This window comes from Prionailurus viverrinus, chromosome A1 (assembly GCF_022837055.1).
Source record: "Prionailurus viverrinus isolate Anna chromosome A1, UM_Priviv_1.0, whole genome shotgun sequence".
NCBI classification, from domain to species: domain Eukaryota; kingdom Metazoa; phylum Chordata; class Mammalia; order Carnivora; family Felidae; genus Prionailurus; species Prionailurus viverrinus.
The window spans coordinates 159371668-159393670 of NC_062561.1; the positions used below are offsets into that span (position 1 = coordinate 159371668).

Sequence of the window (22003 nt, forward strand, 5' to 3'; positions counted from 1 at the left end):
TAAACTTTTAAAAAACACAAATATTTGAAGTTTTTATGGAGGTATAATTTACACGTAACAGTTTCAGGTGTGTAGTGATTAAATATTTGTATATACTGTGAAGTGACTACTACAATAAGTCTCGTTAACATCTGTTACCACATAGAGTTACAATTTTTCTTTTGATGTGGACTTTTAAGATGTACTCTTAGCAACTTCCCAATATGCAATACAGTATTATTAACTATATAGTACATGCTGTAAATTACATCCCAGTGACTTAAAGGTTTTCTAACTAAAAATATGTACCCTTTTAACCCCCTTCACCCACTGACAACCACCAATCTGTTCTGTGAAAGGCGAAGTTTTTTGTTTTTTAAGAATACCACATATAAGCAAAATCATATGGTATTTGTCTTTGACTTATTTCACTTAGCATAATGCTCTCAAGGTCCATCCACACTGTCCAAAGGGTAAAATGTCATTCTTTCTTGTGGGTGAATAATATTCTGTTGTATATACATATCACATTTTTCATCCATTCATTCATTGATGGACACCTAGGTTGCTTCCTTATCTTCATTATTGTAAATAATGCTATAATGAGTATGAAGGTGTGTATTATCTTTGAATTCATGTTTTTGTTTTCTTTAAACACTCAGAATTGCTGAATCACACGGTAGTTCTATTTATTAATTCTGCACAAAGAGCAATGGAGCTGCCCTACGCGTGTAGTTCTATTATAAATATATAATGTGTGTGTGTGTGTGTGTGTGTGTGTGTGTTTCTTTTAGAGGCAGAGAGTGCAGGAGCAGGAGAGGAGGCAGAGAAATAGAATCTTAAGCAGACACCACATCCAGCATAGAGCTAGACACAGGGCTCAGTCCCACAACCGTGGGACAGCCATTAATTGAAGAGACTCTCCTTTTCCCATTGTATATTCTTGGCTCTTTTTTCACAGATTAAAAAAAAAAATAACCGTATGTGTGGGTTTGTTTTTGGGTTTTCTAATTTGTTCCACCAAGTTATGTACTTGTGTGTTGTTTTTATCTCCCCTGAACTACTTATGGAAACATTGAAGAAATACCGTTCTGTTTACTACAAATAAAACAGCCTAGTACAATGATAATGACCTTCTCTGCCCGTTAAAAACAAGGAAACAGTTGGGAATGGAAAGAGAATTGGAAAAGCATCCTTGATCTCATGAAGAAGGAACTATGACTTTATCTCCAGGTTGCATTGCCAAGGGAAATTACCCAGGTTCCATGTAACCAGTGTCATAAGAATCCTTTTTTTTTTTTTTCTTGTCCAGAGAAGCCAGATATCAAGATTTTTATGTAAAATTTCCCACTAGATGTTAGCAACCATTTCCAATTCTGTATTAAACACACTGTATAGGACAGTATTTTGCAGTTCAACAATATAAACCATTTTTGAAGGCAGTGAAAGGCAAGCTACATGGGGCACGGATTTTTGCCTGGTACAACAGTTATGCTCAATCAAGGCCTATTTGTTGAATGATAAATAAAAGACAAAGTTATTGTAGACCATGGATTTTTACTTTATGACAGAGTAAATGACAAACTGACTATAATATAATCTTTAGGATTACAAACCAAACTTCAAGTTAAGCCTTAAAGGGTCAAATTTAAGTTTTACTTAAAGTTAAGCCCCTGCCAGCATGGGACAGCATAAAAGGCATTCCATCTGGGTTGTTCCTTATGGAAAGCCACCCCACAACCCTCTGTCATCTCTCCACCAAAGTCTTTATAAGTTTGATGTCTAAAATGTACCCTTATAATCCATTTTTACCTTTTCATAAGAAACTTCATCAAACATTTCCCGAATCTGAGCAGGATTCTCTACAGCTGTCGACACAGGGTGTGAAGAATTTAATGCGTCTACCTCCATCACATCAAAACACTTGCCAAAGAAATAATCTTCCTATTGAGACAAAGACTTGATTTATTTTTAGATAAAAAATATGAAAGAACAAATGTTTTATCTGGGCTAGATAGAATTGCAGTTTTCTAAAGAGCATCCTAGAAACAATTTTAGGTGAACATTTTAGATTTTGTTCATCTTAAATGCCTATCACTTTAGAAGACAATTTTCTCTTAACTTAAAAATAGTACTATCATTCCTATAGTCAAACAGTGCCAAAACAACAAACTGTGTAGTGATTCCAACATCTCCAATCATCTTATTTTAAGGCAAAGAAATTAAAATTTTTGTTAATGTTTATTTATTTTTGACAGAGAGAGACACAGAGCATGAGCAGGGGAGAGGCAGAGAGAGAGGGAGACACAGAATCCGAAGCAGGCTCCAGGCTCTGAGCTGTCAGCACAAAGCCTGACACGGGGCTCAAACTCACAGACCGTGAGATCATGACCTGAGCTGAAGCTGGACGCTCAACCGACTAAGCCACCCAGGCGCCCCATAGAAATTTAAATTTAAAACTATGTAGTCAAAAAAAAAATGGAGGACAAATTCCAAATATAATCTAATTTCTTAGGGCATATTACTCAACAGAATAACATACACACATCATCATTTTTATTATTAAGGCATATGTGGAAATGGGAAAATATTTATGATCCATTGTAGTACAATAGTTATATAGACATTACAACTATAAATTATGTGTACAGGAAGATGAAAATGAGAAGTTAATATATGCCTAGGTCAAAATTATAGTGGGGTAAAGGATTGGTTGGGGGATTTTGTTTGTTTTTAAAGTAAGTTTCTTTTTTAGCTTTACTAAATGCGATTTTCACAAGTTAAACACCTGATTTTTAAAATAAACATGTAAAGGTTCCAAAGCATTAAGTTTGGGACTCCCAAGTATAGGCTCATAAGTAAACAAGTGTGCAGTTACCTAAAACAAGTAGAATCGTATTTGATTTGACAAGCAGGATGCTATTGAAATAAAAGCAATCTGTACATAATCTTTCAGAGAGGAACCTAATGGTTGAGGAAATGATATGCAACAGACAGGCTGTCATTACTTCTAGCTTTTTTATAATAAGGGAGGATAAGATTTAACATAATTTCCTAACAATCACATATTTGGAAATAAGCAATCCAGTTAGGAAATAAGCATTTGTGTTACCTTTCAAGTTCACTAGCATTTTAGAAACCAGATTCTTATCTAAGCTATCAGGGAGTTATTAATATTTCCATGAATTCTATAATCAAAGACCAGCAACACTGAACAAAACAGCAGTATCAACTTGTTAAAAATAAGTAAATACTTCTTACAACTTTCAGTTCTGGATGAGTCACAGTGACAGACACAAACTCCATAAACTTCGCAAATCCCTCATTTAGCCAAAGATCATTCCACCATTCCATAGTCACGAGATTCCCAAACCACTAAAAGGAAAGTACTAGATTATTCATACATTTCTACAGAGACTGGATTATCTACACAGTTACAGACATAAGGCATTTAGAAGGAAAGATTTCATATGTGCAATGTCAGCATATAAGTAACATTTACAGAATTTTTTATCAAAATAAGAAGAAAAACCTTTCGACATTCATTTTAAAACATGGGACCTTATGCTTTAAAAGAAATCATTTTTCCTATCGAAAAAAAGACAAAGTAAAGATGAATCGATACACTTCATGTATCAATATGAATAGTCTTTCAAGTCCCATAAAAGCAAAATAGATGTAGTTTCACCACAATTTTTAAAAGTATCATTTATCTTGTGTACCTGGTGGGCGAGTTCATGGGACACAGTCAAAGTAATGCCAAGCTTATTTGATGCAGAAGACTTTTCAGAATCAAACAATAGAACAGATTCTCTGTATGTGGTCAGTCCCCAGTTTTCCATAGCGCCACTCTCAAAGTCAGGAATAGCAGCAAGATCTTGGAAAGGACACAAAAATGTATTAACAGTCCCTAAGCTAGACATTGCCCAAACACACTAACTTTCAGAATGGATGGGTGTAGGGATCAAAAGAAAAGAATTTATCACAACCTAGAAAAAGATTCAGGGTTGCTCTGCTCAGTGATTCAGGGTTGCTCTGCTATTGCATGACAAAGTCAGATTGGGGCCTTGGGCCTTCTGACTCCTCTTCCAACTTTCTGACAAGGAATTCAGGGATTGGATACTCTTAATAATAATTTCCTCAATTATACACTTGACTTTGGATGCCCTCGACTCCCATACACCTAAAATCTCAAACAAATAATAGTTTTAAAAGCCCATTTAAGAAGGAAACTGCAGATTTTCCTTACACTGTGTAAATGTGTTCATTAAGAAAAATTTATTGAGCACCCTCTCTATTTCTACCAAATATGTGCAAATAATGAAAAAGATGCAGCTTCTGCCCTTTGCTGTCTGCCCACTAATACAACTGAGTTTATCTTTAAGGTCAGAAGGTAAAATTATCACCATGACATGTGCCTCAGAAATCTTATCAAGATCTTCTCCTGCTATTATTAGAAATTCACTGTATAGATTAGGGGTGAGAAGGAGCAACCTTCTTCTGCCAGAGGTCTAGACTTGAAGGGCTGCTGAGATACCATGGGAATGCCAATTACGGGGATATAATACATAGCTGAGGACATTAAATGCCACAACTTGAAATAATCTTGCAAAATTTCTACCTTGTTTGGGTAAGGGATATGGAATGCTGAAATAATCCTCATAAAACTCTAGAAGAGTCACTGCAGCATCCAGTGCATAATCTGCCTGATGTATCTTGTCAGGCACAGCATATATGGAAACCTGAAGAGAAAGCACAGTTAGTTACTCAAATGCCATAGTGGCTTCTCTCCATGTGGGGAATAAACTTAGGAATTCTCTGAGCTTGTACCCATGCCTTGTAACAAGGCATAAAGAAATAGGAAGCCACAGGATGAAAGCACCCAAGATTTGGTAACCAAGATTAGATATTCAGGGCCGAAGCGCCCCAATGTAGTACAGAATCAGAAAGCTGCTTTCATGGGAGGGAAGGTCCAGAATAGGTAAACAGGTAAATAGGGCTGTTGCCCAGCCCTAGGTAACAGGTATATAGGGCTGCTGCCCAACCGCAACAGGCCAAAGTTGCCCAGAGGGGAGCTTATTAGCAAAGAAAGGTACCTTGATGTCCCTGAGGTAGCATGCTCTCACTCTCTTGTCCCCTATGCAAGCTAGGATAAACAGACAATGCTCCTCATGCCTGCCATAAACAACCAGCTGCCCAGCACCAGGACTTTGCTTTGTGTTGACCAAAACCCCTAACACTGCATATCTGCAAAACCCCCTTTTCCTCACACCTGTGAGTTAATGTTCATGGTTTCACTGTCTCTTTGTGCACATCCATCACGCTTTTAAGCCTTCTGATTCTAATAAAAACACAGCAAGGACCCTTACTCAGGGCTCTTGTCTCCTCCCAAACGTTAGCCTCTCTCACATTTTAATCCTGCGTCCCGATTTCTTGCTGGAGAAGAGAGAACTCCAGACCCTAAGTCTACAACAGATGGTGACCCAGGCCTGACATGGCCAGAAGGTGGTGCAACTCAAGGACTGCGGGATGCCATGGACCGACTAAAGAGCTCCAAGAAAAACACACCAGATTACAATCTCTTCCTGATGAACTAAGAGAAAAGCGAAACTATATTAGGATTTGCTGCCGCGGAACTTTGGAGAGATTTATTATGGGAGACTCCCTATCCCCAGAGCAGAAAGAGTACATTCATATTTTACAATCGTTGGGAAAGGTGGCTGGCACTATCTTCACTCAGAAAGCACTCCTTGAATTATGATTACCCAGCAACACTGCCTCAGATATCAGATCACAAGGAACTTATGATCTTGATATTTGGGAGCGAGTAGGGAAAACATTAAAATCTCAGCATTCCGAGGTGGCTAATGTCCTCCCCTGAGGTAATCCTTACTTGGTCCATTGTCCATACTGCCCTTCTCCCATTGAGTTCAGACGATGCATATAAAGATATAGAATTACCCAAAAAAGAGGAAAACCCTAGGCTTTTTTATAGTCAGCCTGTGCCTTCACTGCCTTTACAGCCAGAAGATACACACCCTCTCTCCAAAGGGTGGGACGATATCGAGCCTCAAGAAACCTCACCGACTGGTTCTGATAAAGTCCTCACCCCAATGCAAAAGTGCATTAAGAAGCCCAGAAGGCCGGTGAATTCCAGGTGTTTCCCGTTGTCGGGCAAAACGGGCAATACGTCCGTGAAGGCCTGCTCTTTCAAATAGTAAAGGAATTGCAGAAATCAGTTCAGCTGTATGGCTCCACAGCCCTTTTACAATCTGCATTTTAGAAACTATTTGTGGCACTATTCCATGTGTGCCTAGGACTGGGGCTCTCTTATAAAAATCATTTTGACTCCAGCCCAGTATGCTGTCTATGCCCAAGAATTTCATGACGCTTGTGTAACTCGTGCTATGCAAAACTTTGACGCTGCTATTCCACCGTCTTTTGAACAACTGTCCAGTACAGGACAATGTTCCCAACTAAGGCAACAAGCTCAGCTTCCAATAATTGTCAGCAAAACAATGCACTAAAATAGTATGACTTATTTTACAAAGGCCGTCTCTTTTAAAGGGGACTCTCTCTCTCTCACTGTTACTCCCAATATACTCTGGCTACTCTAACTACACGTGGGGGTTTCTCCCTCATTCATTTCCTTGGTCAATGACTACGATAATTAGAGCCAACTGTCTCTGGTTAGTCTACCTCAGGATGGAGGTTTTAAGGAATATTCCCAAGCAGCTGCCAAAACTCCTTTTCACTTGGGGAACCTATCTGTCTTCTCTGGCCTGACACAAGACTGCCTAATTCCACAAGTGGAAAACAAAACAATACAAAAATCTGTATCTGCTCATCTATCTGAGCTAACAGGCTTTAGGACCATGAGAACTCTTTCTCTGCCCTCTATGCCTTTATCTGCCTTCAGGCCAACTGTGGGCACCTCACCCTTTAGGCCTTCCCTTCCCACTCCTCAGGGTCCTGCACCAACTGGGATACAACCTGCATATCTGGCTCTTCAATGCCTCAGGCAGCATCAACTCTTCCTCCTAAGAGCAAAAAATACCCCCTTAGACTAGGGCCACCCACTTCAGAATTCCTCACTGGTTCCACAGGAAAAAATTGACAATGGTAAACTTTTAAGAGGACACAGATAAAATGTAATTAAGACAGGCATGTCTTTTAAATTATCAAAATTAAATAATAAAACTTTATTCTACTAAGGTTCACTGAAGGTCAAATAAGTTCATGTTATCTCTTTTCCAATTTGTCAGCCAAAGGATGACTTAAAGTAATGGTTAACTTTGTCTCATAGTTTTCATGGGTAATTGTTAAAATAGCTTTCAGGGTCTTTGGTAACCTGAAACTTTAACATTTTGCTTAAATAATAAATTAAATCTATTGAACATTTAGGCCTCTTCCAAATCAAATGGAATGGTAAAGCATTGCTTACTAACCGTAGGTTTGTGCTTCTGGTTTCTATGACAAAAAAACTGAGGACATTTAAATCTATTAAAAAGCATGCTTTATGCTTAATGGATCCATAAGTAAGTCTGACACCTAAAAAATGTCTGATGTAACAGATGGTTTACAATTGGTTACTACTTTGTTTTCAATGGAGACTAAGGTTTCTAAGAGTTAAAATTCTGCTAAATATAATTAAGGCTAATGGAAATAAGGAAAGTAACTCCATATATAAAAAAGTAAGAGATAAGTAATAGATATGTAAGAAAGATATAAAAAATGAGCATACATTTTTGTTAAAGGTAATAAATAAAATTTTAACAAAAAGGGTAAAATGACAGGACAGCATGCCCTTTTTAAGTTGTTTTACTTAAGCCTTGGTTGGAATTACCCATTCCTTATAATCCACAAGGCCAAGAAATTGTAAAAGGAGCACATAGTATGCTCAAAAACGTGTTAAAAAAACAAAAAAGGGAGAGATACCCATGGCTATCTACATTACAACCTCAGCTCCTTCTTGATCATGCTATGATTACTCTTAACTTTTTAAATCTTAATCCTCAAAGACTAACAGCAGCTGAGTGACATTCTTCAAAATCAGATAAACCCTCTCATCCTATGGTGCTATACCAAACCCCTGAAAGGGGGCCCACATGGACTGGGCCCACTAAACTTCTCACCTGGGGTTGAGGAGGATATGTTTGTGTTCTTTCAGATTCTGGACCTCTATGGATCCCCTCTCTGTTGGTTGGTGAAGCCATACCATGGAGACCCCTGGATATCTTCCAATGAACCAGTACTTCCAGAGAATGACTCTTAATGAGCAGCCACCAGCCCCCCTTTTTCAAGATGGAAGAAGCCTCTTTATTGACTCCTCATCCTGAAGCCACTCCACAAACACAACATAACATGGGGAAGCCTTAATCTCCTGTCTAACCAGGCCGGCATCCTCTTACAACACAATGGTATTGCATATACCCCTGACTCGCATCTGATGGCCATGATCTCCATCATTGACAGGAATTCGATACAGGTAACCCTGATTCTTCTCCTTGTCCTCATTTGTCCAGGCCAAGCTCAATATTCATATTGGGCTCATCTCCTTAACCCACCTATATTTGACAGCTTAACACTCCTAGACCTGGATATTCCTGGTAGCAATGATGACACTGAATTCATGGGAGGAGCCAATCTTAACCTGCCCTTCCAAACTGAACAAGAGCATTGGCTTTATATGCCAAGACCTCAATGGTGGCTTATCCCAGCACCTCCTATGTGTGTTACCAAACTTAGCAATCTGCTTGTCTCAAAGTAAGAATCAACTGGCTTTTACGTGTACAGACCAAAATCTCTAAAAGGCCAATTTTACCTTTTTCTCAGCCACAAGCTTTGATATACCTCAAAAAACAAACATATCTCACACTCCTAATGTTCTAGCTTGCTCTAGTCTCAAGTATTCAGACCACCCCTGGAATAATATTCCTTGGACAACCTGTTATGGAGAGACTGAGCATAATCTTCACTGGGGCAATTGGACCATTATTGACAGGGGTCCTAGAGGACATCTTGAAACAAAATATTCAAATAAGACCATATCCTTTGACCAATCTAGTAGACAGAACATTTTTTGGAAGGACAGAGGCTTGTCTGGCCCTATAATTTCTGCACATAAAGGGAAATTAAAAGGACCCTGGCTTGTTAATCTTTGGAAGCTAGGCCTTTCTTCACTCATACTGTTAGCCATGGTGAAATTTATGTAAATCAACATATTAACATAACTTGGGCCTCATGCCTGCCATAAACAACCATCTGCCCAATGCCAGGACTTTGCTTTGTATTGACCCAAACCCCTAACACTGCATATCTTCAAGATCACCTTTTCTCACCAACACATGAGTTAATGTTCACAGTTTCACTGTCTCTTTGTGCACAGCCATCACACTTGTAAGCCTTCTGATCCTAATAAAAACGAAGCAAGGACCCTTACTCAGGGTTCTGGTCTCCTCCCAGATATTAGCCTCTGTCTCATTTTAATCCTGTGTCCGCTCTCTTGATGGACAAGAGAGAACTCCAGATCCAGAGTCTATGACATCTCCACAATTGTATGGAAGATGGACATCAACAGTTTCATTTTGTGGAATATGGTTGCCACTTAGGAAGAAAATTGGAAGTTCGATTTCTTGTATTAATGCCACCTATTTCTGACCAAGTCCCCTTCTGAAAACTACAACATGCTGGATAATGTAAACAAAAAGGTCTTTTTAAAAATGTTCTTATGGAATAATGGAAAAGTAAAGAAAACTTAAATGCCAAAAATGAATAACAGTAGGACCCTCCTAGACAGAAGAGCCCTGCAACCAGCTTTTGTCCTGAGGACACTAACCTAACACAGATGGACTTGAGCTTTGGTTTTCACAGCATTGAAGGTCTCAGGGGATAGAAGACAAAGTCCAGAGCCCGTCCAAGGGGGGAAACTCCAAAAGAATATGCACCATGCATAAAGTTGAACCCTATAGGACCATACCCTTTCTGTAAAGATAAACTAAAAACAGCCATCCCCTTCCTCAAGGAGACTGCAAGGGGGAAAAAATGCCTTTTTCAAGTCTTGGTACCATATGGGGAAGGTTGTGGGAAGTCCTGACTGAATCAGCAAGTTAATCTTCATGCTGGTTAGCAACTGGACTCACAATAACCAGGTGGCTCAAAAACCTGAAGCTAATAATTTGATTTAAAGCGGTTCATGGGCTGGTAAGGGCTCCCAGGCATCTGCCAGGAGCAAACAAATTCTCTGTGGAAGAACCCACTGTCAACTCAGGTAGTGTAAGTTCAATATACACACAGGAACAAAACAATAACCAGCAGAAACAACAAATCACAGAATGAGACACATAAAGACTTCAGATAGGACAGTTAACTAGAATATAAAACGTTTAATGTGTTTAAAGAAATAAAAGGCCTAAAAATACTAATAGGTAAAAAGAATTCTTGGACCTAATTCCAATGTGTGTGTGTGTGTGTGTGTGTGTGTGTGTGTGTGTGTGTGTGTGTGTTGGGGGGTGTTATGCCCACACCTCCAAGCAGTTCTCCAACACCACCTGAGTGTCCCACAGTTCCAACTTGATTCTGACACTACCCAGAGATACACCAGATTCCACAACATAAAGGTTCAGTCTTACAAAACCGTCCCCACCCCCACTTCAGATGATATTCACAAGTCCAGGTTACCATCTGTGCTTCTGACCCACAGGCTACAGACTAGAGGTTGCAAAGACCTCCCCCTTAGGTTCGATTAATTTGCTAGGGCAGCTCACAAAACTCAGAGAAATATTTTACTTATTATAAAAGGATGTAACTGAGAAAGAGATGTGCAGGGCAAGGTACGGGAAAAGGCACAGAGTTTCCATACCATCTCCAGGCAAGCCACTCTCACTGAAATCTTCACACTTTCACCAACCCAGAAGTCCTATCTACTCAGGCCTCAGCAAAAACCAGCATAAATAAATTAGGCATCTTCAAATTAAAGCTCCTCTTCTCCAAAAAAAAAAAAAAAACAAACCTATTTGCATTCAGAGCCCAACAACATATAGTTGAATAGGTTGCTCCTTATGCAATGGTACCCAGAAAAGGGGCAAGTACTCCTTGAAACAAGATCTTTTCTCCAGTATTCCAGTATTAGCTGGCATAAATGCTCTCCCCAGAGTCATTTAATACTCCAAGCAGACTGCTCTATTTTACTTCCTACATAAGGCCAGAAATCCTCTGCTCAGGTCGTCAGTAACATTTACTTCTAAACTGCAGTAAGTGACAGCCAGAGGCAACCTCAGAAAACACTGCAGGATCTGGTCCAACTTACACATTTTAAAGAAATATAAACTAAGTTCCAAAGGGAGCAGAGTCAAGGTCAGAATGCCTGCTAAAGGTGGAGCCAGGACTATGATCTAGGCCAGGCCAAGCCTCTCTGCATGTTTTTGTGTTAGAACTTCATTATAAATACGAGCATCTGTAACAATAGGATGCCAACCTTCCTGGTTGGGCCAAGACTCAGGAATGTGCCCAAAATGTGGGGCTTCTAGTTTTAAAACCAGGACAGTGTCAGATCAGGACAAGCTGGCCACCCTATGTGACAATCACAGGTTCACCTTGATTCCACTCTTGGTCATCTTGCTAACAGACTTAAAATCTGAAATAATGAAAGCCACCAGGTAGGTGCTCATCTTCACAGTGACATCAAAATGGTCTTCTATGAGTCCTTCAGCAATAGTCACAGATTTAACCTAAAATCAGAATAAAATCAGCAAATACTCCAATTATCCAATGCATTGAAAACAGTTTATAAACAGAAATCTCCCTACCACCAGATATAATATTGAAAGTACATAGCACAATATTTATATAATTATTTTAAAATTTCTCTAATACCTGACTATAATTTAGATATTAAGACCATTCTACTCAATTTTTTTAAATGGGATATAATTCATATATCATAAAATTTACCATTTTGAAGTATATAGTTCAGTGTTTTTTTTTTATTATATTTACAGTTGTGCAACTATCATCACTAAATTTCTTTTCAATACCCCAGATGGTTGCAAACTAACTCATATCTGGTACATGAGGATTAATAATATGAATGGGACAAAGCAAACCTGAGATTGGTGGTTTCACTAAGAGGTAGTCCACCTGACCATAAATACAGGTTTGAGAATTATCTAGAAATACAATGTCTAATTTTTTTTTTCCTGTGGGAAAACATGTAACCATGTACAGCTTAAATAGAGCCTCTATTTTCCTAAAAAACTGAAAGTAACCCATGCTTGGGCCTGACATGGCAAAGCTTCCTCCAAACTCTGATTTGCTTCATTGGAATCAGCTTTAAGTGCAATCAGGGAGAAGCCTTGCAGTGGGGTGGGGGTGATGGCGGTATAGTCTAAGAGGTCTGCTTCCAAAAAGGGAAGTGTAATACCTCAGGCAACATACAGCACTGGGGTGTGAGCTTGGAGAACAAGAACAAGAGGAGAACCAGCCTGGGAAATTCCATGTTAGCACATGCATTTTTCCTGAAATCTTATTTCTACCTCTATTTCAGTGCCCTTGTGCTTCTTTTTAATACCAACCAACCACCAGTTATGTGTGTGTGATGGCCACTCTTTGCTCACTAAGTCCTGACTCTGATAGTCGACCCAGGTTTACTCTGGAAAAAACTCCAAATTACCTCTTCTTTTTAAATGCCTTCTGCCCTAGTCAAAATTCTCATTCCTGAAGTTGTGCTATTTACTAGGAAATTGCAGAGGAAATTTTAATAATTAATTAATTAAAGTTAATTAATTAACCTTTAAGTGTGATTAAATCTTGCCCACTGCCCAAACAATTCAATATTCCAATGGTCTATTTGCTTTTCCAGCCACTGAAATGATCCTTTGAGACCCCATTGTCCTTCCCCCAAACTCCAGGTCCGCAGCCTGAGTTCAGGCTGATCCTATAAGATTTCTGCCAATGGGAGGGCTTTCCTGTCCAAGAGGCAAGATTACATTAGAGATTTTCCTCTCCTAGAGGTCTTAGATACCTATGGATTTAGCTCCACCATCCTTGTGAAGCCTCTGGAGCTCCTAGCCTACCTCCTGAAAACCTACAAGTTTCTCCACCAATCTTTTTTGGTCATCAGTATTCCCCCTGATTCCATCTTATCTCTGTGCTTTATTCTCTTAAAGCTGTGATTCTGTAATTAGAGAACACATTCCTATCCCAGGGATGGAATGTTAATTGGAACCACCATGTTCTCTATCTCAAATTTATATCAGAAAAACAGCACAATTGTTTCCTGTGTTTTCATATACAAATGTGGGTGGAGTAGACAGAAGTTCTTAGCTGGCAGAAATTTGCAGAAGAGTCCTCTTCACAGAACAGAGCACAGCCCTCTGAGGGGGGCTGTCAGAATCTTGTTTGAGGAAGGGATTTTTATGGTATTCAGTGGGGGAGGGGCTCTACAGAGTTTTTAGAGTTGCAAGGTACTGTCCTAGATGCTGGCTGTGGCTCTCAGAGTCCCTATGTGCTAAGATTTTGCCTCCTTGGTCAGCACAGGAAGGAGCTGGTATACCCTTGAAGACTCTGGGCCAAGTCAGTTCCACCTGAGTGTCATCCACAGTGAGCTCTCTGAACAAAGCCTGCGTGTGCTTTAGGAGCTGATGTGCACCAGTTGCAGAATGATAGCCCTGCAGATGAGTTTTTCTGAGCTGCTAGAATCAGCTTAGAGTTAGGGGCACTTACTGAGTAGCTTTATTCATTTGGCACGGCATTTTCTCACCACTTTTGAAAATCAGATGGAACACTGTCCATATTTGCTTTGGTATTGAAGGATAATGGTTTCCTTAAAGGGAACTGAGCTATCTATCACTACTTACCTTTTATACCATGATATTCCAAAAAGATTACTTTTTTTTTCTGTCAGCCCAATTTTATGCATATAGGTACAAATTATATAGCTAGTATTAGTTTATCATATAGAGAAATTATAGAAAATAACTATATACTAGAAATATGGCCTTATTTGACAAAGTGTTCCCTTTAAAATCCTTTCAAAAGGTCATAAGACAAAATGAAGGCAAAAGCACTTTGGGAAGGGCACTCTCGTTTAAACCTGCCCTGATTCCTTACACAGTTTCCCTCCTGTCAATATCAATGACCTGGAATGAGACTTGTGTTGAAATCTTCCTAGTTTTAGGGACAGTTTCTTCTTTGGCTACAAATAAATTGTTGCTTGAAACAAAAGGATAGCTTGGGAATGAAATAAGAAAAGTCATGCAATAAACCAAATAACACAGGTGACCTGAATGTTAATAACTGTCACTGGGGAAATGCAAGGCACAGCCTATCAATAGACGTTTCCTGTGAGTAGATATACAGGAGTTCAGACTCACCAGTGGCATATTGGAGATGGACAGGTGCCTTGGCTCCCTTCTGATCTTGACTGAAAAATTTGCTTTGAAGGAAGGTTCATCAAAGCAGGGAAAGGCCATTCTGGCTGCAGTAGGTTCAAAATGCGTTGATGCAAGTACTCTAAAATTATGGCAAGTGAAATAAAAATATAATATAAAGCACCAGGGACTCCAAAATAGATGTATGTTTGGTTTTTAATTCCTAAAGATACCACACAATTATTGATTTCACTACTAAAACAAATGTTTCAACAAAAGTTATCATGAACTAAGTAAAAAGACAAGTAAAAATCTGGGAAAATTAACTGCAAGTTATCTGACAAAGGGTTAATAGCCTTGACAGACAATGAACACTTAAAAATGAGTAAGAGCATACGCAACAACCATGTGGAATAGCAGGCAGGTCACAAACAGGCAATTCACTGAGAAAGGGCCTATAAATAGTCAATAAACATATCAAAAACTGCCCAGCTTCCTCAATAACCAATGAAATGTAAATTAAAGAGACATACCTGTTGGCTTTTTGGTTCTAAAAGGATTGCCCAGATACATTATTGGTTAGGGATGAGGATTGTGGCAAGGAATATCAAAAGATTGTAGACCCTTTAACTTAGCAATTTTGTTTATAGGCATTTATTCCAAGGAAATGATTTTCAAAGATACTGCTATTACTGAAAAGGTGGAAACATCCATCATGGCAGATTAGTTAAATCAATGCAAAACATACATTTTAATAAAGTCATTAAAATGATGTATAGGAATAGTCATTCATATGAAACATCTCCTCAACATATTAAAATAAAATTCCTTATACAACAGAAAATATAACATAGCTCCACTTACATAATGTATAACCATATCCAAAAAGAAGTCTAGAAGGATGATCCCCAAAATAAAAGTAGTGGTTATCACTAGGGGCCATAATAGGGATAAAATTGACTTTTCAAAACATTCTTTTTGGTAGCATCTGACCTTTTTTTAACCTCAAAAGAATAATATGGAATCAGAATAAGTGACTATAATCTACTAGCAAATAAAATTTGATTTTAAAATTCAGCATAAGATCTCCCAAAATAGATTATACCTTCTTAAAAACAGAACAATAGAAAGGCAGGTGAGGATCTCTAAAAAGAGTTTTAACTGAGAAAAAAAACTTTTCTTATAGGCTGTATGGGATGAATTACATCCTCCAAAAATATGTTGAAGTCTTAATCCCTAGTATCTGTGAATGTGATTTCATTTGGAAATAGGGTCTTCGCAGATGTAATCAAATTAAGATGAGGCCATCAGGTTGGGCCCTAATAAGACCAGTGTCCTTACAAGAAGAGGGAAGCTGGGGGAATGGCTATGTGACAGCAGAGGCCAAGTCCAGACTGATGTAGCTGCAAGCCAAGAAATGCCAACAAAGGAGGGCCACCACAGACTAGAGAGAGGGAGGGAAGGATTCTTCTCAGAGATGTAGAGAGTGTAGCCCTGGATTTTGAATTTCTGGCCTCCAGAACTGTGAGAGAATAAATTTTTGTTGTGTTAAGGCACTCAGTTTATGATACATTGTTACAGCAGCTGTAGAAAACTAATACATAGACTGAGAGAATTAAAAACATTTATTATATGCCAGAAATCTAACTAAACAAACAGGTACTTTGACAGAGCTGAAGGAAAGAAAACTGGTTAAAACAGAATGAAACGTGACATCCAAAAACACAAAAAAGAATCTACTGGCCATGTTTAGCTGTATAAATGAAACGCAAAATCAAAACAAGGAAAAGCATTCAATGATCAAGGGAGTTTTAAGAGATAATCCATATGAAATCATAAATTTAGTATGGGGACAGCACTTGAAGTTTTTAAAAAAATAGAAAAAAAGTACCTTAATTCCCCTTCCTTGGTTCTGTAGGTGCTTTTATAAAATCCATTTAAATGCTCAGAAAGGGTGCCAGCATAGTCAATGACAACTGTGTACAGGAGCCCAACAACCAGAGGCTCGGGAGCCACAAGTGCGATTTGCTCATGAAGCGGGTATTCCAGGACTCTCAACGGTTCTGCAGTCAGTCTCTCTCCAATTCTCTTCCTGAGGGTGGCCTTAGATATTTGCAGGTGGTGACTATGCAGGATGATGGTAGTGGTAGGCTGGCTGGCTGTGATTTCTATTTGAGTGGTTCCCTCGAAAGTCAGAGTGGTGAGATTTGCATGGATCATGAGATCATAATGAACCGGGCTGATGTGCTCAGGAAGTCGAATTTTATCCCAAGGGAATGGTGACACATTACTAGCTTTTGGAGACGAGGTGTCACTGTTCTGACACCAGGAAGGAGTTGACACAGTTAAGAGAATCAACAGTGAGGACAGTAGAAGCGGCATGGTTCCAAGTGGCCATTTGACGGACAGAGATATCATCTTCTTGCTCACACTACCTAGTGGCACAAATGTATAAAAGGCCCCCCACCCCAAGGAAAAAAAAATTGAGTCACTAAAATATTATCAAGATTGCATAATTTCACATTGTATCTACCCAGGATTAACAGATACAGACACAAACTTTCAAAAGGTTTAGGTCTTTTCCCGAAAGTAAAATTACCTTCCCTATGTTACTGATTCATAGAAGAAAGAAGTTTATGGTTAGCACCAATCTTAATATCTATTTAAAAAGTATCATTTAGCTTTACAAATTTAAATGAACTCTATCATTCAGGGTTCTTGAAGAACAAGCTCACTAAGTAGTTCATCAAATGTGTCACAGAGTTATCAGGACATTTGGGAAACCAGCCCCATAAAACAGCAAAGATTGGGGCGCCTGGGTGGCTCAGTCGGTTGAGCATCTGACTTCATCTCAGGTCATGATCTCGTGGTCAGTGGGTTCAAGCCCTGCATCAGGCTCTGTGCTGACAGCTCGAAGTCTGGAGCCTGCTTCAGATTCTGTCTCCTCTCTGCCGCTTCCCCACTCACACTGTCTCTCTCTCAAAAATGAAACAATGTTTAAAAAAATATATAAAACAGGCAAAGATGGACACCAGAACCGTATCAGAGAAACTGGCCAGGTGACCACTCCCACCCACACTGGACCCACACTGGAGGAAGCCACCCTTCTGCCTAGGGATCAGACGCTGGCCACTGCTGCAGCCACTGCCAATGTGAGGTCTCTGCTGCCCCTGCAATTTGGCAATACTTCTTTCAGCTGAGGTCAGGTAGCCACACCGCCCACCCGTCAGGGAGGCGGAAAGAGCAAAAATCTGGATTTCACAGCTTCTGCAGGAAGGGACAGGTCTGGCTCCCCACCAAGCTTACAAAGTAGAGAATTACTAACATAGAGGAAGCAAAGGAAGGAGACACAGATGGTTAGTGGCCAGGACTGTGGGGAGGCAAGTATCCCTAACAGTAACCTTCAATAACAGCAGCCGGCATCTTTGTCAAATTGTCGCACCAAAAGTTAATCTAATATAAATTTAGCCAGGAATGACTTAAAGAGTTCACACCAATAGTCTGTGATAAACATAGCAATCCCCAGGATTCTCTCTTGCAATTATTTAACAAATATATGTTGAATGCCTGCTACATACAAGGCCATGTGCTGAGTACTGTGTGGGATAAAATAATACACAACACAAATCCCACAATCAAGGACTTCAAAATCTGGAAAGGCAGGAAACATTCATACACAATGAAATGCAACAGAGAAAGCGTGGAGCATTTTAGGAATAATAATAAAAGACAGTGCTGGGGGAGAAGGGAGAGAGTGACTTTGGCTGCACAGTGACTCTGGGATTCCTTCCTGCAAGACCAGCATTGGAGCATGGTTTGGAAGGAAGGGTTGGATTTGAAAATGAAGGGAGGGCATTAAAGGCACTGAAGGAAGAGGAAACCAGGGCGGGAGTTAAAGCACAAAGGGAGAAAGTGGAGGGCTGGCTGGGCAATCAATGTGGACAGAAGAAACCCTAGGAGAACTACATGCACAATGATTATTCACAAGGCAAGGAGGGAAGTGACTCCAAATGACGCTCAAAGCACGCTGGGAGTCATTCTGCAGACTGTATTTTGTACTTTATTTCAAAGGTCATAGGACACAAAAGGAATGTGAATTTTAAGAGAGTAGGCAAGCATGCCTGAGAACTGAGCATATTTCTCTTAGACAGAGACGCCTCTCTAATGGGTGTTTGCCAGGAAAGGATCCCTGCCAGATGAGTCCAGGTAAGTGATCCTGATTCCCCCAAACTCCTCTGGCTCCTGAATATACAGATCACATAAGAAAAGTAGTAATGTTACAATGTGGTACATGGGATTCTACCTCTGTATCAGCGGTTCTCAACTCCGGCTGCATATTAACATCACCTAGGAGGCTTTTAAAATGACGGGTGCCTGGATCCCTGTCTAGAATAATTAAACTGAAATCTATGGTGATGAGGTCAGGGCATCAGAATTTTTAAAAACCTTCATCTAGAGATTCTCCTGGAGAGCCAAGTTGAGAACCTCCTAGATAATCCTTGGCAAACCCTGGTCTCACCCCTTGAACCCCACACAGAGGGATATAACTTCAAGGTAATAACTGATGCACTGTCCCCAGGCCCTCATCGTCCATCCTGCTCCCCTCCCAAACACACACTTAAAGGTGCCTAAATCTGCCTTCCCCACAGAAAGTGTACCAACACAGCAGAGACAATCACTCACAGAGGCACAAGAGAAGACAGAATCAAAGGTTCACGCCCATTCTAAGAACAGGTTTTTTTGTTTGTTTGTTCACGTGTTTCTTGGTGTGTGTGTGTGTGTGTGTGTGTGCATGTAGGAGCCAGCTACAGGATGCTTCCAGCCATTGAGAAGTGAAGCAATTTGAAGGAGAAAAGTTTTGTTTTTTTTTTTCCAACGTTTATTTATTTTTGGGAGAGAGAGAGACAGAGGATGAACGGGGGAGGGGCAGAGAGAGAGGGAGACACAGAATCGGAAACAGGCTCCAGGCTCTGAGCCATCAGCCCAGAGCCCGACGCGGGGCTCGAACTCCCGGACTGCGAGATCGTGACCTGGCTGAAGTCGGACGCTTAACCGACTGCGCCACCCAGGCGCCCCGAGAAGAGTAAAGTTTAACACCAAAGCGGTAAAGAGTGCCCACTTCTACTTCCTCAGGCAGAATTCCAGCGCAGGGGCAAAATGATGGATTCCTTTTGAAGTTGGGAGAGCAGAAATAAAGGGAATTTGTGTGATGCTTCCATTTTGAATTTCTGATGGCAGTAGCTTTGTGGATGTTACCTGTACCCCAAGATGGTAGAGAGTGCATTGAAGGTGTCAGGTTTGGGCACAGGAGGACTCCAAAAGTCCCCAAGTGGTCTCTAAAAGTCGAGGAGGAAATCTAAAATTTCCAACTGGTTCTGAGCTGACAGCAAGGTCTACAGGCTGCTGAAGGAATTGGCAGGGAGACTTCCTATCAAAGGCTTTGCAAGGTTGAGTCGATGAGGGGAGGGGGTCAAAGAGAACATGGCTGTGTCTCAAAGGGGGATGTAATGCCAGGAAACCAAAATGGAACATGTAATGTAGACAGCATAAATGTGAGAATACAGATGGACATATCTCTAACTATTGCTCTATCAATAATATATAATGCTTACTGTCAGATAATATATATTACACTTACAGTAAGATAATGATATATATTACACTTACAGTAAAGAAAAAGAAAGCCTGACTTTGAGTTCCTCCTCTGCCACATACTTACTGTATGACCTTGGACAGGTTATTTAATCCCAGTTTTGTTTTGTTTGTGTGTAAGTTGAGATAATACCTCGCTCATAGCATTGTTGTAAAGACTGAGTTAAAATATCTTTTTTTTTAATGTTTATTTATTTTTGAGAGAGAGAGAGAGCACAAGCAGGGGAGGGGCAGAGAGAGACAGACAGACAGACAGACTCCAAAACAGTCTCCAGGCTCTGAGCTATCAGCACAGAACCCGATGTGGGGCTTGAACTCACCAACTGTAAGATCATGACCTGAGCTGAAGTCGGACACTTAACCCACTGAACCACCCTGGCTCCCCTAGACTGTGTTAAGATATTTTCAATCATTCATTTGACAAATATTTATTGAGGGCTTATTATATGCCAAGGATTTTGCTGGACACTGGCAATGTAAGATAGCACGCATCCTCTTCCTCAAAGAGCTTATGGAACTGGGATGGGAGGAATTTTTCCCCATGATTAGGGCTATGTAGGAAAAACCCACACATATGAAAAACAGAATAGCAGGGCAGACTGATTTATATTGGGGCTCTCTGAGGATATTTTAGCTGAGATTTCAAAGACAAATTCAAACTAGCTAAGAAAAGAGGGAGAAGGAGAGTTTTCCAGAGAGGAAACAGCAAGCATATTTGCAGGCTCTCAGACAGTAGAGAGTGCTGGTTATAAAGGCTAGTGAACCTGAAAAGGGCCACATGGGACCAGACCACCATGTGGACTGTAGACATGTTAAAGATTTGGGATCCTATCCTAAGTACGTTAAGAAGCCACTGGGTTTTGAGCTAGAAGGTCTTAGGATCCAGTTCACATTTTTAAAAGCTGCGTGGAACAAGAAAGGAGCATGAGTAAAGGCCAAGGAACCAGTTAGATAGTAGTCTCAACAGGGGTGGCTGGGTGGCTCAGTCAGTTAAGGTTCCAGCTCTTGATTTCAGCTCAGGTCATGATCCCAAGGTTTGTGAGTTCAAGTCCCACATGGGGCTCTGCACTGACAGTGCAGAACCTGCTTGGGATTCTCTCTCTCTCTCTCCATCTCTCTCTCTCTCTCTCTCTTTGTTCCTCCCCTGGCTTGTGCTCCCTCTCTCAAAATAAATCAACTTTAAAAAAAAGAAAAGAAAGTAGTCTCAATAAAATAAGCTAGTGGCTTGTACTCTAGTGGTGTCACCAGAAAAAGGGGAAGGAGTGACAGAAGGGAGGGGAGAGACAGAGAGATGGATGTACTCAACATCTACACTTGGGGTGAACCAGAAGTGGGGGGGTGACATAAAGAACACATCAGAATGGTGCCAGGTTTCTATAATGAACATCTGGTTAGTCATACATGCCATTTACTGAGATGGATAAGACCAGAGGTGCAACAGTTTTCAAAGGAGGAGAGGGAATGAAGGGTTCGCTTTTTAATGTTTAATTTGTGATGTCTCTGAGACATCCAAGGGAAAATATCAAGCAGGTAGATGAACACACAGGTTTAGAGCCCAGAGATAAAAGTTTTCAAGGACTTTCCTGTACTTTACTGCATTTCTTTAAAGTTTTAAAAAGTATCTTCCTTTGGCATCTGATCTTACTAAATAAAGCATGTTTCAACAGCCAATGCTGTAGATGAAAGTGCAACAGTAACAGAGTACCTAACATTACTTCACTGCCAGGAAGTTACTTTAGAAACCTTATTTAGGGGTGCCTGGGTGGTACAGTCGGTTAAGCCTCCGACTTCAGCCAGGTCACGATCTCGCGGTCCGTGAGTTCGAACCCCGCGTCAGGCTCAGGGCTGATGGCTCAGAGCCTGGAGCCTGTTTCCGATTCTGTGTCTCCCTCTCTCTCTGCCCCTCCTCCGTTCATGCTCTGTCTCTCTCTGTCCCCAAAATAAATAAACGTTGAAAAAAAAAATTAAAAAAAAAAGAAACCTTATTTAGAGGGAAGAAAAGA

At 40.2% G+C, this 22003-nt stretch overlaps 1 protein-coding gene across 4 annotated transcripts in view; it reads right to left on the reverse strand.

The window, feature by feature from the left end:
* ERAP1 (endoplasmic reticulum aminopeptidase 1) overlaps positions 1–22003 on the reverse strand; it is a 47537-nt gene that overhangs the window by 23993 nt on the left and 1541 nt on the right. For 2 of the 4 annotated variants that reach the window (XM_047876752.1, XM_047876761.1), the window contains exons 2-8: positions 16240–16783; positions 14352–14490; positions 11574–11708; positions 4601–4721; positions 3702–3856; positions 3241–3354; positions 1792–1923 (exon numbers count right to left, since the gene is read on the reverse strand). In XM_047876752.1, the coding sequence (XP_047732708.1) occupies positions 1792–1923; positions 3241–3354; positions 3702–3856; positions 4601–4721; positions 11574–11708; positions 14352–14490; positions 16240–16783 (1340 nt within the window). The remainder of the gene's footprint in view (positions 1–1791; positions 1924–3240; positions 3355–3701; positions 3857–4600; positions 4722–11573; positions 11709–14351; positions 14491–16239; positions 16784–22003) is intronic. The other 2 variants (XM_047876781.1, XM_047876770.1) reach the window with 1 other exon arrangement.